Raw genomic sequence first — 13,852 nt, 5'->3', positions numbered from 1 at the left:
GTGGTGGACACTAGGTCCAGGCTAGCGGGACCCATGTTGAGGGCTGCCAACAGCATCAATATATGGACCTATGGCACTTGTAGGGCCGAGTTGCAGTTTGGGGGCAGTCACTTCTCGTGGGAGTTCACGCTGGCCGCAATGGAACAACCACTCCTCGAAACGGATTTCCTGTGAGCCCACAGCCTCCTAGTGGACCTTAAGGGTAAGCGACTTGTCCACACACCATCGCAATGAGGGGCGCGAGCTTTCTGGCAATGCACCTGGACTCCGTTCACAGCTCGAAGGATGAATTCTCCAAGGTGCTAGCGGGATTCCCAGCAATCCTTTCCCCTCAGTTCACAGTGGAGATGCCTCGACACGGCGTCAGACATCACATCCTGACCAAGGGCCCACCTCTCCATGCAAGGGTGAGACTTCCCCCGGAGAATCTCCGACTGGCCAAGGAGGAGTTCCACAAGCTCAAGGAGTTGTGTGTTGTTCGACGATCAGACAGTCCATGGGCCTCCCCCATGGTGCCTAAAGCAACTGTGGGCTGGAGACCACGTGGTGACTATCACTGGCTCAACGAGGCCACCACCCCGGACCATTATCCTGTGCCACACAACTAGGATTTTGTGGCAAACCTGCACGGGGCAACAATATTCTCAAAAGTGGACCTTGTGTGAGGATATCACCAGATCGCGGTGCATCCTGATGACATCCCTAAGACAGCCATCATCACTCCATTTGGGTTGGCACAGACATTTCATGACTGATTAACTCAGTGGGCCAAGACTTGGACGGCACTTTCGTCTACCTCAAAGATATCCTCGTGTCAAGTAGAACCCGACAGGAACACCTTCAGCTTCTCCAAAATCTCTGTAGTCATCTGCAGGTGTTCGGCCTCACCATCAACCTGGCCAAATGCCAGTTTGGCCTGAATGCCATCAACTTCCTGGGCCACAGGATTACAAAGGACAAGGCCACACCACTGCCCGACAAGGTAGAGGCCATCCACAGCTTCCTGAAGCCCAGTACAACCAAAGGTCTGCAGGAGTTTATGGGGATGATAAACTTTTATCGTAGGTTTATCCCAGCAGCTGCTTGAGTGATGCGTCCTCTGTTCAACCTGATGTTTGGCAAGGAGAAGGACCTGACTGGGACGACGAATCCGCACGTGCGTTTGTGGAAACCAAAGAAGCCCTAGCGAAAGCTGCACTTCTGACCCACCCCAGACCAGATGCACCCACGGCCTCAGGAACAGCGATTGGTGGAGTCCTGGAGCATCAGATAGAAGGAAGTTGGTACCCACTAGCTTTCTTCAGCAAACATCTGCAGCCTCCTGAACTAAAGTACAGTGCTTTCGATAGAGAGCTGCTGGTACTGTACTCAGCCATCCGCCACTTCCGGTACTTTCTTGAGGGAAGGGCTTTTGCGGACCACAAACCACTGACTTCAGCCCTGGCTAAAATCTCCAATCCCTGGTCAGCCCACCAACAGAGACACTTGTCTTACATCTCGAAGTACACCATTGACATCGGGCAAAGACAATGTGGTCGCGGACGCTTTGTCAAGACACAGCATCCACTCCCTGGTCAATGGTCTGGACTTCACAGCACTGGCAGAGGCAGAGCAGCGGGACGATAAGATCCCACTGTACAGGACCGCTGTCACAGGCCTTCGGCTTCAGGACGTTCCAGTCGGCACAGGTACTACCACCCTCCTGTATGATGTGGCCACCGGGTAGGTTCAACCTATTGTCTCAACGGCATGGAGGCGACGAGTTTTTGACTCCATCCATGGGCTGGCACACCCATCTATCAGGACTACAGTCTGGCTGGTGGCCAGCAAGTACGTGTGGCATGGATTGCAGAAACAAGTCTGGAGTGGACCAAGGTGTGTACACAGTGCCAAACAGCCAACATGCAGCAACACACCAAGGTCCCCCCACAGCCTTTTGAGCCAACGGAATGCAGGTTTGACCACATTCACGTGAACATAGTAGGACCCTTGCCAGTCTCTTGGGGTTTCCGCTTCCTGTTCACAGTGGTCGACCGCTTCACCCGGTGGCCAGAAGCAATCCCCATGGCCGACACATCCACCAGGTGGTCCTGTGTCAAAGCTCTCCTCTCGTCCTGCATTGCAAGATTTGGACTGCCACAATACATCACTTCTGACCGAGGTGCACAGTTCACCACCAGTTTGTGGACCGACATTGTCATCCTGTGGGGCGCTCAGTTACACCATATAATGACATACCACCCAGAAGCCAACGACATGGTGGAGCATTTCCACAGGCACCTCAAGTCTGCCCTCATGACCAGACTCAAGGGCCCCAACTGGGTGGATGAGCTACCATGGGCACTATTGGGCATCCGAACAGCGACAAAAGACCTCCACACATCCTCTGCTGAACTCGTCTACAGAGCCCCACTCACGGTTCCTGGGGATTTCATTCCACAGGCCAGAGAACAGCAGGAGGAGACAACCACCTTCCTGGACAGGCTGCACGAAAAGGTTGGTAACCTGGTTCTGATCCTACCCTCCAGACACGGACAAGCTAAGTCTAACATCCCCAAAGAACTCAAGGACTGTGAGTACATGTTTGTACGCAAAGGACCCCACTGTTCACCACTGCAGAAGCCATACGGTCCCTTTCAAGTAATCTGGAACAACGGAGCCACCTTCAAGCTGGACATTGGTGGTAAACCAAAGGTCTTCACTACAGATAGACTCAACCCTTCCCACACAGACCCAGCAGAACCCGTGGAGACACCAACACCTTGACGCAGAGGCAGACCACAAAAGACTTTGGGGGCTATACTTACAGGCACTATAGACCAGGGGTGTCAAACTCAAATTCACGGAGGGCCAAAATTAAAAACTTGGACTAAGTCGAGGGCCAAACTAAATATTTATTGAAAATTTTCAACAACATCTGCATGTTTTCTCTTCTTTCAACATATGTAATGTTAAACTTTAGGATATAACTTTAGGAGGATAATGTTACAGGTCAGGAGTAGGTAGATCAAGTTCACCCTTTGCTTGACCTGAGGGAAACATATTTGGTCCCTGTGGAGATGTAGTCAGCATTCACAGGCTGTGTCCATTTTGGCCTGCATCAGGACTCAGCATTTCCTGCTCACTCCTCAGGCTCTAGGCCTCTATTCACCCTCGACCCACCATCCCTCTACCTGACCAGTCCTTTACCCAACCTCTACTCACCCCTCACTCCACTCGCTCTGCCTCTACCCACCCCATCCTATACACGCCCCTCTACTGCCTCTCCCCTCAACCTGTTCCTCCCTTTACCCGTCTCTCACCCTCTAATCACCCCTCCCCTACTCGCCCTTCCCCTCCCCTTTTACCTCTTCCCTATCCACCCCTCCTTCTACTCATCCCTCCCTCTAACTGCCCCTCGCACCACCATAACTTTCCCTGCCCATTACTCCTCACCTATACCCTCTGTCCACCCCTGCTTACCCACCCACTCAGGCCCAGCGCGCTGCCGATCAGCCTTTGCGGACCGCCACCATCTCTCTCTTCACGTGCAGGGCTGAACCAGCCGTCCCTGGGGTCCGCGCGGGTGCAAGCGCTGAAGGCCTTAGCGACCGGGAGAAGTGCGCTCGCGCTGTGGAAGGGCCGTCCGGTGCCAGTCGTGCGGGGCTCGCGCTGCCTGCCATGCCCATTGCGCCGACAGGAAATCACAGGCGCTTGCCAATCCGCCGCACCGCTCGACAGGTGGGAGAAGTGACTGGTTGTGCGGGGAGCCTTCCAACTGGCTTGCCGGCTGATGACATCGACAGACTTCTCGTGCTACAATTTCTCGTGTTACAATGGGGAAGGATGTGCAATGAAGGGGGAGGATGGTGGGGGTGACATTACCAAGAAACAGCATCGGCTCTCGCTGCAGGGCGGGCCACCTCTAATACATTTTTGAAATGATCTTGTGGGCCAAATATAATTATATCGCAGGCCAAGTTTGACATGTGTGCTATAGACTGTAACGCCGGTTCTGGGGTGAGGGTCATCATGTGGGGGCCCGCAATTTTGGAGATCAGGCTGGCACATTGTGCAGCAGCAGACGCGGACAGAGATCACTATAGCAACTTCCAGGACAATGAACCAGCGGGGGTAGAAGCTGGGGCAGCATCAGACCAACAGCCCTAAAATGATATTGGTCAAGCTGCCCAGCAAACTCAGCAGAAACAGGCTGGGGAAGAAGGGCATTCATATGTGTGGATGTTCCTGCCCGCTATTGTTATTCATATGGTGACTCAGTCAATCAGCAAAAATGGCGGGAACTTGAACTTAAAAGCAGCCTTTCCAGCCCTAATGAAGGAGTAAGCTTAACCTGGCACACTTGTGTGTATGTTTCTTTGTAGTGGTTAGTTACAATACCATTGGTATCGTTAATTGATCAAAAAACATCAATCTATTGTTATCATAACAAACCCCCAAATTAGAGATTCCCTTGTGATACCGTATATTTAAAAAAGGATAATCTTTTGGGAAAAAAAGGATTAATTACTGGTGTTTTAATTAAGGAATGTATCCATCAATTTCTAATTTAACTTTATTCCAAATGTTTAACAAATGTTCTAGTATCAGATCTTCCTTATCTATTACATTGGATTTAAAATCCCATTTATAAATAAACTCATTTGGTTTACCTTCTATCTTAATTTAGTTCAATATCCACCCATAATGGTCTAATTGTAATGAACATACAAACTAAAAATTTTAATTGTGCTGCTCGTAATAATTCTTAAAATTGGGAAGTTGGGAATCCTCCCTGTTCATATTTCCATGCTAATTGTTCTAATGACTTGCCATCTTCCCTTTCCAAAGAAATTTCCTAACTTGCTTATTTAAATTTTGAAAAAGTTTTTGAGGTAGGGATATAAGTAAAGTTTGAAATAAATATTGAAGTGGTGGAAAAATATTCATTTTAATACAATTAACTCTTCCAGTTAATGTAATCGGTAAATTTCCCCACTTCTTTAAATCTTCTTCTATCTTTTTAAGTAATGGAATATAATTTAATTTATATTTTTTTCAAATTAGTATCAATACTTATACCTAAGTATTTAATCTTATCTATCCATTTAAAACAAACCTCTTGTCTACATTGTGAATTATCTCCATTTACAAGCTCCATTACTTCACTTTTCTCCCAATTTATCTTATATCCTGAAATTTTCCCATAATCTAACAAATATCTCTAAAGTCTTGGTAATGATATTTGTGGTTGAGTTAAATCATCAGTAAATAAACTAATTTTATGTTGTACCTGATTTATCTCAAATCCCTTCAATTACTGATCACCTCTAATTTTTTGTGCAAGTGGTTCTATAGCTAAAACGAACAAAGCTGGTGATAAAGGACACCCCTGCCTACTAGATCTATTTAATTTAAAAGGTTGAGGTATCTGTCCATTACTAATCACTTTAGCTTTGGGACTTCTATATAAGGCCTTAATCCAATTTATAAAATTAATACCAAAACCAAATTTACTTAACAACTTTAAATAAAAAAATTCCACTCTAACCCATCAAAAGCTTTTTTGACATCTCAAGCTACAATTAGATTTAAATCTTTTTTTCTGAGCTAAATTAATTATACTCTGAAGTTTGTCTTTTTTTAACAAAACCCGATTGATCCATATTTATTAAATCAGGAAGATATTCATTAATCCTACTTTCCAATACTTTTGCTACAATGTTATAATCTACATTTCACAAAGATATAGGTCTATAAGAAGTAGGCTTTAATGGGTCCCTGTCTTTTTTAGGAATAACCGTAATTATCGCCAAAGTAAAAGTTTCTGGAAGACAATGTTTAGAAGCTTGTTCTATTACTTTCATAAATAATGGAATCAATAAATTTTTATAAAATTCAACTGGAAACCCATCTTCACCTGGAGATCTATTATTATTTAAATTAGGAAGCGCATCATAAATCTCATGCTCAGTAAAAGGGCTCTCTAATAATCTAAATTTTCTTGAGTCAAAGATGGTAATATTAATTATGACAAATAATTATTAAGAGCATCTTCATCTTGTAGTGAATCAGATGTATATAACTTCTCGTAAAATTCCTCAAATACATCATTAATTCTTTGTAGCTTATGTCACTTCATCATTATCCTGTTAAATAGGATTAATTGTTCTAGAAGATTGTTCCACTTTTTATTGGCAAGCCAGAACTTTGTGATCTTTCCCCTAATTCATAATATTTCTGTTTAGATTGTAATACCATTTTCTCTGTTCTATATGTTAACATTGTATTATATTTAATTTTTTGATTGCTAAAATTCTATAACCTCAGATATATTGTATTTATTTTTCCAATAAAATTATATCTTTTTCCAATTTTTCTACATCATTCATATATTCTTTTTTGTTTTGTGAATAACTTATAATTTGACTTTGTAAATAAGCTTTCAATGCATCCCAAATAACAAACATATTATCTACTGAATTTAAATTAGTTTCACAGAACAATTGAATATGTTGTGTTATAAATAAACAAAAATCCCATCTCTTCAATAATAAAGAATTCAATCTCCATCTATAAACTACATGTTTTTCTACAAGTTCCAACTCAATTAAAAGAGGAGACTGGTCTGATAATAACCTGGACTTCTAATCCACAACAATCACTCTTGATTGATTTTGAGGAGAGAGTAAGAAAAAAAATAAATTCTAGAGTATGTATCAAATCCCTTTCCTTAGGATGCATTCGTTTCCATATATCAATTAAATTAAAATCTTTCATTAAAGATAACCATGTTTTAGCTGCTTTTGATTTCACTCTTATGTTTTGAAGATTTATCCATTACAGGTTCTAAACAAAAATTAAAATCACCACCCACTAAAACATTTTCATGTACATTACCTAAATATAAAAATGTCTGATTATCTAAATTTGGTGCATAAATATTCAATAAAGTCCAATCTTCAGAAAATATTTGATAATTTACTACAAGATATCTTCTGGCTGGATCTGTAATTACATCTTGGATTTTAACTGGTGAATTTTTTTAAATAAAATTGCCACTCCCCTAGCTTTAGAATTAAATGTAAAAAAAAACTACTTAACCTACCCAATCCCCTTTCAATTTTAAATGTTCATATTCAGTTAAATGAGTCGTAAAAAAGCAATATCTACTCCTAATTTCTTGATATACGATTATACCTTTTTATGGGTCCGTTAATCCCATTAACATTAAAACTTAATATCTTAACTGTTTTACCCATTATTTTCCTAATTATTAATGTACATTCCTCTCTAGGAAGAATTTCTATAAATTAAATTGGTCTGAGGTGTCATCGTCTGCAATCCAAAAACTGACTTATTCAAAATAAAAATATTATATGAAAGTATTGAGTTGAAAAAAAAGGAAACCCACCCTCCCCAAAATGCCAGAAAGACCAGCATTACCACCCTTCATTTTACTGGTCGCAGTTAAACCACGAAAACATGTAGTTGTGAAAAACTAACAAACACAACCCCCGACTCCCGGGGAAAAAAAAAATTTTAGAAAGAGGAGAAAGTACTCCCCATTTTACTAAATAATTTCAACAAGTCCTCCTGTGGTAGGCGAGCCACAGGGAGATCTTTAACAAAATCTTCAGCTTGAATATAGTTGGTGAAGAAGACGTTCTGCTGATCTGGAATAAAAACTTTCAAAGTTGCTGGATATTGCAACACAAATCTGTAACCTTTATCACATAAAGCCTTCTTAACCAGATTAAACTCTTTCCTCCTCTTCAAAAGAGCTTGACTCAGCTCTGGATTTTAAAAAAGATCTTATCACCCTCGTAATTCAAAGGTCCATGTTCTTTAGCTCTTCTCATTGCCAAACCAAGTATCTTTTCTCTACCTTTAACTTTTTTATTAGATTCTTCTAATTTCTCTTTTAAGTCCTCTACTTCCATTTCTACGGCTGTTTCTCGTTCTTCCACCTTGTCCACTCTTTTTCCTATATCTGACATGACCATCTCTAATCTATTCATTTTTTCTTCTATACTTTTAATTCTTCTTTTTATTTCACTAAATTCTTGTGATTGCCATTCTTTTACTGATTCCATATATTCTTTAAAAAATAATATGTCCATTGTCTTGCCTTTCCCTTCTTCCATTTCTCTGTGTTCTTCTTCTTCTTCTTCCTCTGGGTTGGTCATCTGTTGTTTCCTTGTTTTCTTTTTACTCTCTTTCTTGTTCTCATTGTTTTTTTTTTGTTCTCTTCTTGCTGCTGTGCTGTGGCTGTCATTGTCAGCTGTGGAGATCGACTCCTCAGCTGGTCCCCCCTCCCGTCAGTGTTTTTTTTGTCTTGCGCGGTTGCGCACTTTTGCTTTGCTCCGTGAGCCATTTTTGTAGTCCCGAGCTCGGGACTTCGACTGACCTGAGGGAGCGGGCTTCTCTCTCCACAGCGGGCCTCCTCGGACAGGAAAGGCCTTCACCTTCTTCTTCCCATGACTTCTTCTCTTCTTCCCGTTGCTTTCGACTTTTCTTTCTTCGCTGCCATTTTCTTCCCACCTTTACTTTCACTTTATTTTAATTTTTGTGTTTGTGCCTTTGTGTTTTCTGTGTTTTTTTAAAACTTTTCCGGAGAGGGCTGGAGTTCCCCGACCGACCACTACTCCATCACGTGACTCCTCTTTTCTCTACCTTGATAGTTTAAAAATCTGATCAATATAAACCAAGGTCTTTGATTCGGTTTCAGTTGGAGAACCCTATGGGCTCTCTCAATCAGAGAAGTTTTCTCGTCCAAATATTTGCGGTATCCAGTCTTGAAAAAAGCAAATTACATCTTAACCTTCTTTATCCTCAGACATTCTAACAGTTTTAAGATTATTCCTTCTATAATTTTCCAAAATATTGACCTCCTCCAACAATTTTTATTCATAGAAACCAAGGCAATAATAGAGTCCTCATTAATGTTTGTTCTTTTCGGAAATTGTTGAACTTCTTCACGGTCGTCCTGAATTATTTCTTATAATTTATCAACCCTCTGTGAAACATTATTTATTGATTTGGTTAAATCAATTTTAACTTTTATTTTTCCAGTTAAAAATTTAAAGTTATTCTCTATTGCATTTGCAAGATTATCAATTGTAGCCTAATTTTTTAATCCATTTTTTTCTTTAAAAACTTTGCCTTGCCTTTAAATTTTTCTTCTGTAGTTGTGTCTTCATCTTCACTTGTACAGTCACTAGAATCCTCTTCCATACCAGGCAAGTTCTCTTCTTCCTGCAGACCTGAAGCACTGGACTGGCCCTTTAAGAGGTAGAAAGTTTACTTAATTAGCACTTTTTAAATTAAAATCCCTGGGAGTCACAAGGGAGCACTGCGTTCCCTACGGCATCACCTGACCTCCCCAAGTTGGGCACTTTTGAACAGTGGGTCAGACTTGTGGCTCCTCATGTACTTCCGGAGTAGGTCCGGCCCTGGGGACGTCAATCAGGACTTCCTAGGGAAGGAAAACATCCTTTCATGAGGAGTAGCATTGATGGTGGTACATAGGAGCAATCTGATGGAGTGGAGCACCTCGGGGACATCTTCCAGTGGGAGACTGGAAGGCCTCTAGACCTCAGGGCTAGAAGGGTGGCCTTCCAGATGGTGGCATTCTCCCTTTCCACCTGCCCATTCCCTTGTGCTTGTGGCGATGTATCTGGCCAGCAGGTACTGATGCAGCTGGTCACTCACTAAAACAGTCCCCTGGTCACTATGGATATAGCAGGGGTACCTGAACAGAGTGAAGAGTTGCGGAGGGCTGTGGCAGTGGTCATGTCCGGTCAGGGGATGATGAACGGGCAACATGAGTGCTCATCAATGATGTTGAGGAAGCGCACACTGTAGTCAGAGGAGGGGAGGGGCCCCGTGAAATCAACGCTCGCGTGTTCAAAGGGGCGGGTAGCCTTTATCAGACGTGCTCTGACTGGCCGATAGAAATGTGGTTTGCACTCCGCACACACCTGGCAGTTTCTGGCCGTGGCCCTATCTCCTCGATGAGTAGGGCAGGTTGTGGGCTTTGACAAAGTGGTAGAACATGGTAACTCCAGGGTGGCAGAGGTCACTTTGGAGGGTCTGTAACCGGCCTATTTGAGCGCTGGCACAAGTTCCGTGGGATAGGGCATCTGGAGGATCACTGAGTTTCCCGGGTTATCTTAATTATAGGTGGAAAGTTCGATTCTCCACCTCAGTATCTTATCGATTTTGATTGTTGAACGTGAAAACAACTGCCTGTTGGTCGGTCAGCAGGGTAAATAGTTTGCCGCCGAGGTAGTATCTCCAGTGCCCTACCGCCTCGACAATAGCTCTGGCCTCCTCCTCAACAGAGGAGTGTCAAATTTTGGGGCCCTGGAGGGTGTGGGAGAAAAAGACTACGGGTATACCCGCCTGCTTCAGGGTAGCAGCCAGGGAAAAGTCGAATATATCGTTCTCCACCTGGAATGGGGTGGATTCATCCACAGTGTGAACCATGGCCTTGCTGAGGTCACTTTGATGCACCTGAAAGCCTCGCGGGCTTCTGGCATCAGGGAAAAGAGGTGGATTTGTTAAGGGGGTGGGCCTTGTCTGTGTAATCAGGGACCCACTGGGCATAGTAGGAGAAGAAGCCTGGAGCTGTGGGGGAGGGCGAGTTCCAAAAGCAGGTACATGAGGTCGGGATTGGAACCAATGACTCCGTTCTCCACCACGCAGCCAAGGATCACGAGGTGGGTTGTGCAAAACATACACTTATCCTGATTGTAAGGTCAAGGAGTTTGGTGGCCCGGAGAAATGTTTGGAGATTGGCTACAGGTCATGGCTGCAAATGGTGACTTTGTCCAGATACAGAATATGGCCTGCACTCGGACTGGTCAACTCATCTCCTGCTGGAAGACCGAGACCCTGTTGGTGATGCTGAAGGGAACCCTCAGGAAATGGTAGAGGCGGCCACCTGCCTCAAAGGTAGTGTACTGGTGGTCCTCCGGGTGGATGGGGAGCTGGTGGTCTATCGACTTTAGATCAATAGTGGAGAATACCTGATATTGCGCGAGTTTGTTCACCGTGTCAGAATCAGGGGGAAGAGGGTTCACATCCAGCTGTGTGTATCAGTTAATGGTCTGACTGTAGTCAAGGACCATTCTGTGTTTCTTCCCATTCTTTGCCAACTCCACTTGGACTCTCCAGGGGCCGATGCTGGCTTCAACGATCCCATCGTTCAATAGCCACCACACCTTCATCCTGATAAAGGCCCTGTTCCCGGCACGGTACCACCTAGTTTTGGTGGCAATGAGTTTACAGCCGGGGATGAGGTTTGCGGACAGCGGTGGAGGGGTAATCCTGAGGGTTGAAAGGCTGCAGGTCGTGTGTGGTGGGCAATCTGTGGGTTGCTGGCTGGAAATGGTGGGGGAAGAGGCTGAGGGGTCTCCGCAGGTGGACCACTGTGGGTGGTTTAAAAACTGCTAGTTACAGAGAGTGGGGGGAGGGTGAGGCCCATCTTTCTCCATAATGACATTCTTAAGGTGGCGTTGGAAGTCCAGCCCCAGCAGCACGGCCACGCAAACCAGCCGTTTGGGACTTCAAGGCCAAAGAGACTGTGGTTCACTGGCCTGACTGTGAGGAAGTAATGCTGCACTGTGTCGGGGTGGATGAAGCTCTCTGTGCTCCCACTATCAAACAGGCAGTTCATCACATGGCCGTTTATCTGGATGTCCATCATCGATCTGGCGAGTTGGTCAGGGCTACCTTGATCCAGCATGATAGAAGTCTGTATTGGATCGCTGTCTGTAGATGTGGAGTGTGGTGTTCAGTCCTAAGATGGCGGCGGCCCCTCATGGCTGGCACGTGGCATTGCTGGATTTCAAAGATGGCAGCCCACACGCTATTGGGTTTAGAGGGCAACTGGGATTTACATCCCTTTGTGTAATGCCCTTTCATTCCATAGTGAGTGCAAACTGTGTTTTTCACTGGACAGCGTTTCCTCAGTGCTTGTTCAGGCTGCAGAAGTAGCACTCCAGGTGCTCGCGGACTACAGAGGCCGTGGTCGGGACATTGGTGGGACATGGTGAGCGATGGTGGTGTTAGGTGCTCGCTGAGTACAGCAGGCGGGACGTGGCAATGGCGGTGTTAGGTGCTCGTGGAGTACAGCGGCTGTGATTGGACGTGGCAGTGCGGTGTTCCACAGTGTTGCCACCCTCCCATGTCACAAGATGGCAGCGCCCAGGGTAACCACAAGGTGGCCAAGTTGGCTTCCATATTCTGGAGGGTTAACTCCAGCGTGTCCGCCAGTTCGACCGCCCTCCACACATTGACCTCCCCTGGTTCAACAGTCTGCCGGATGGAGTTGGACCTGATGCCCATGACACAGGCGTCTCTAATCAGCTCCTCCGTGTTCACCACGCCCGTCATGGCCTTGCAGTCACAGGCCCATCCGAGAGCTCACAGGCCCCGGAGGTACTCAGCGCTCAATTCCCTGGGTGGCTGTTTTCGGGCAGCCAGGAGGTGTCTCATGTCAACCTTGTTCACCTTCCTCAGGTCCTGGCTTTTCAGGATGTCCGTTGCCTCCAGGTATGACTGGATGTCCCTGATCATCAAGGGCACCATGGGCCCAAGCTGGGAATCCAGAACCTGCCGCTTGTCATCCTCTGATCAAACCATAGTGGGTGATGGCTGCAGGAACATGTTGAAGCAACGCAGCCAGAGTTCAAAGTGGGTGGAGGCTTCAGGCAATTGTGGGGCGAGGTCCAACTTCCCTGGTTGAAGGATCTGCTCCATTATCAAAAGAACCTGGTGGAGAAACTTGATTGGCTCTTATTAGCCAAATGGAATGGAAGCAGGTCTAAACTGATTGACTGCCCTGACCTGGGGAGGGGGCTGTGGGACAGTCACCTTTATTCAGGGGTCACTGGGAGGAGCCACAGGGACAGTTGGCCAAGGAGGGGAGTCTGGACAGCTCAACCTACATCCCAGTGGTTTACCACAGGAAGGAGGGATTGCAGGGGAAAGGGGGTTGAGAGAGGGAGTGGGGGAAAATGAGAGAGAGTGCGAGGGAGGAAGGGTGGGGCAAAAGCCAGGGGAGAGAGAGGGGATAGAGCATGTGGGAGACTGGGTGCGTTAGTGGGAGGGAAAGGTAGTAGAGGGAGGGAGGGAAGGGAGCTTGCTCAGGTGACAAGGGTGTGAGCCCTGGCCAATAGATGTCGGGGGAGAGGTTTACTGTGTAAGAATGTGACCCCACCGGCACTTCCCAAATGAAACCCCTGCTGACCCCACTAATGCCTTGCTTGAGCCCGTCGGTTACCCACTGACAATGACCACGATCGATCCCGTGACCTTGCCTAAGCCCAGCGGACACCCACTGACACTGACCATGTGAGATCCCGTGACCTTGCCTGAGCCCAGAAGACACCCACAGACACTGACCACGTCCGATCCCGTGAACTTGCCTGAGCCCAGCGGACACCCACTGACACTGACCATGTGAGATCCCGTGACCTTGCCTGAGCCCAGCAGACACTCACAGACACTGACCACGTCCAATCCCCTGACCTTGCCTGACCCCACACTGCTCTTGTGCAACCCTTCACCTTGCAGTCCCTCACAGACCACCCCGACCCCCGCTGATCCTCTCTCTGCCCACAGGGGACACTACCTCTGCTCGGTCTATGCTGCCCGGATGATGGTGGAGACAGGAAAGGGACTAATCGTTGTCGTGTCTTCGATGGGAGGTCTCCGCTACGTCTTCAATGTACCCTACGGGGTGGGCAAGGCTGCGGTAGGTTGGATCACAGTATTTGGAGTCACCCCTTAACCGGTCACCAATTCACCAGTCCCCATCTCACCACAACACCCATCAACCACACACCCCTCCCAGTCCAAATCA

General features: G+C 46.0%; 1 protein-coding gene across 13 annotated transcripts in view; it reads left to right on the top strand.

Annotated features, from left to right (window-relative positions):
- Window positions 1-13,852, top strand: part of tm9sf1 (transmembrane 9 superfamily member 1) — a 43,872-nt gene that overhangs the window by 23,345 nt on the left and 6,675 nt on the right. For 12 of the 13 annotated variants that reach the window (XR_011358228.1, XM_069940755.1, XM_069940754.1 and 9 more), the window contains one exon: window positions 13,612-13,744. The exons of the other annotated variant lie outside the window; for it this stretch is intronic. Coding sequence is in view for 11 of the 12 variants with exons in the window: in XM_069940755.1 (XP_069796856.1) it covers window positions 13,612-13,744 (133 nt within the window). In the remaining variant the exon portion in view is untranslated. The remainder of the gene's footprint in view (window positions 1-13,611; window positions 13,745-13,852) is intronic. 13 annotated transcript variants of the gene reach the window in all.

This window comes from Narcine bancroftii, chromosome 5 (genome assembly GCF_036971445.1).
Source record: "Narcine bancroftii isolate sNarBan1 chromosome 5, sNarBan1.hap1, whole genome shotgun sequence".
NCBI classification, from domain to species: Eukaryota; Metazoa; Chordata; class Chondrichthyes; order Torpediniformes; family Narcinidae; genus Narcine; species Narcine bancroftii.
The sequence above is the reverse complement of the archived record's forward strand: the minus strand, read 5'-3'. Positions and strand labels throughout refer to the sequence as shown.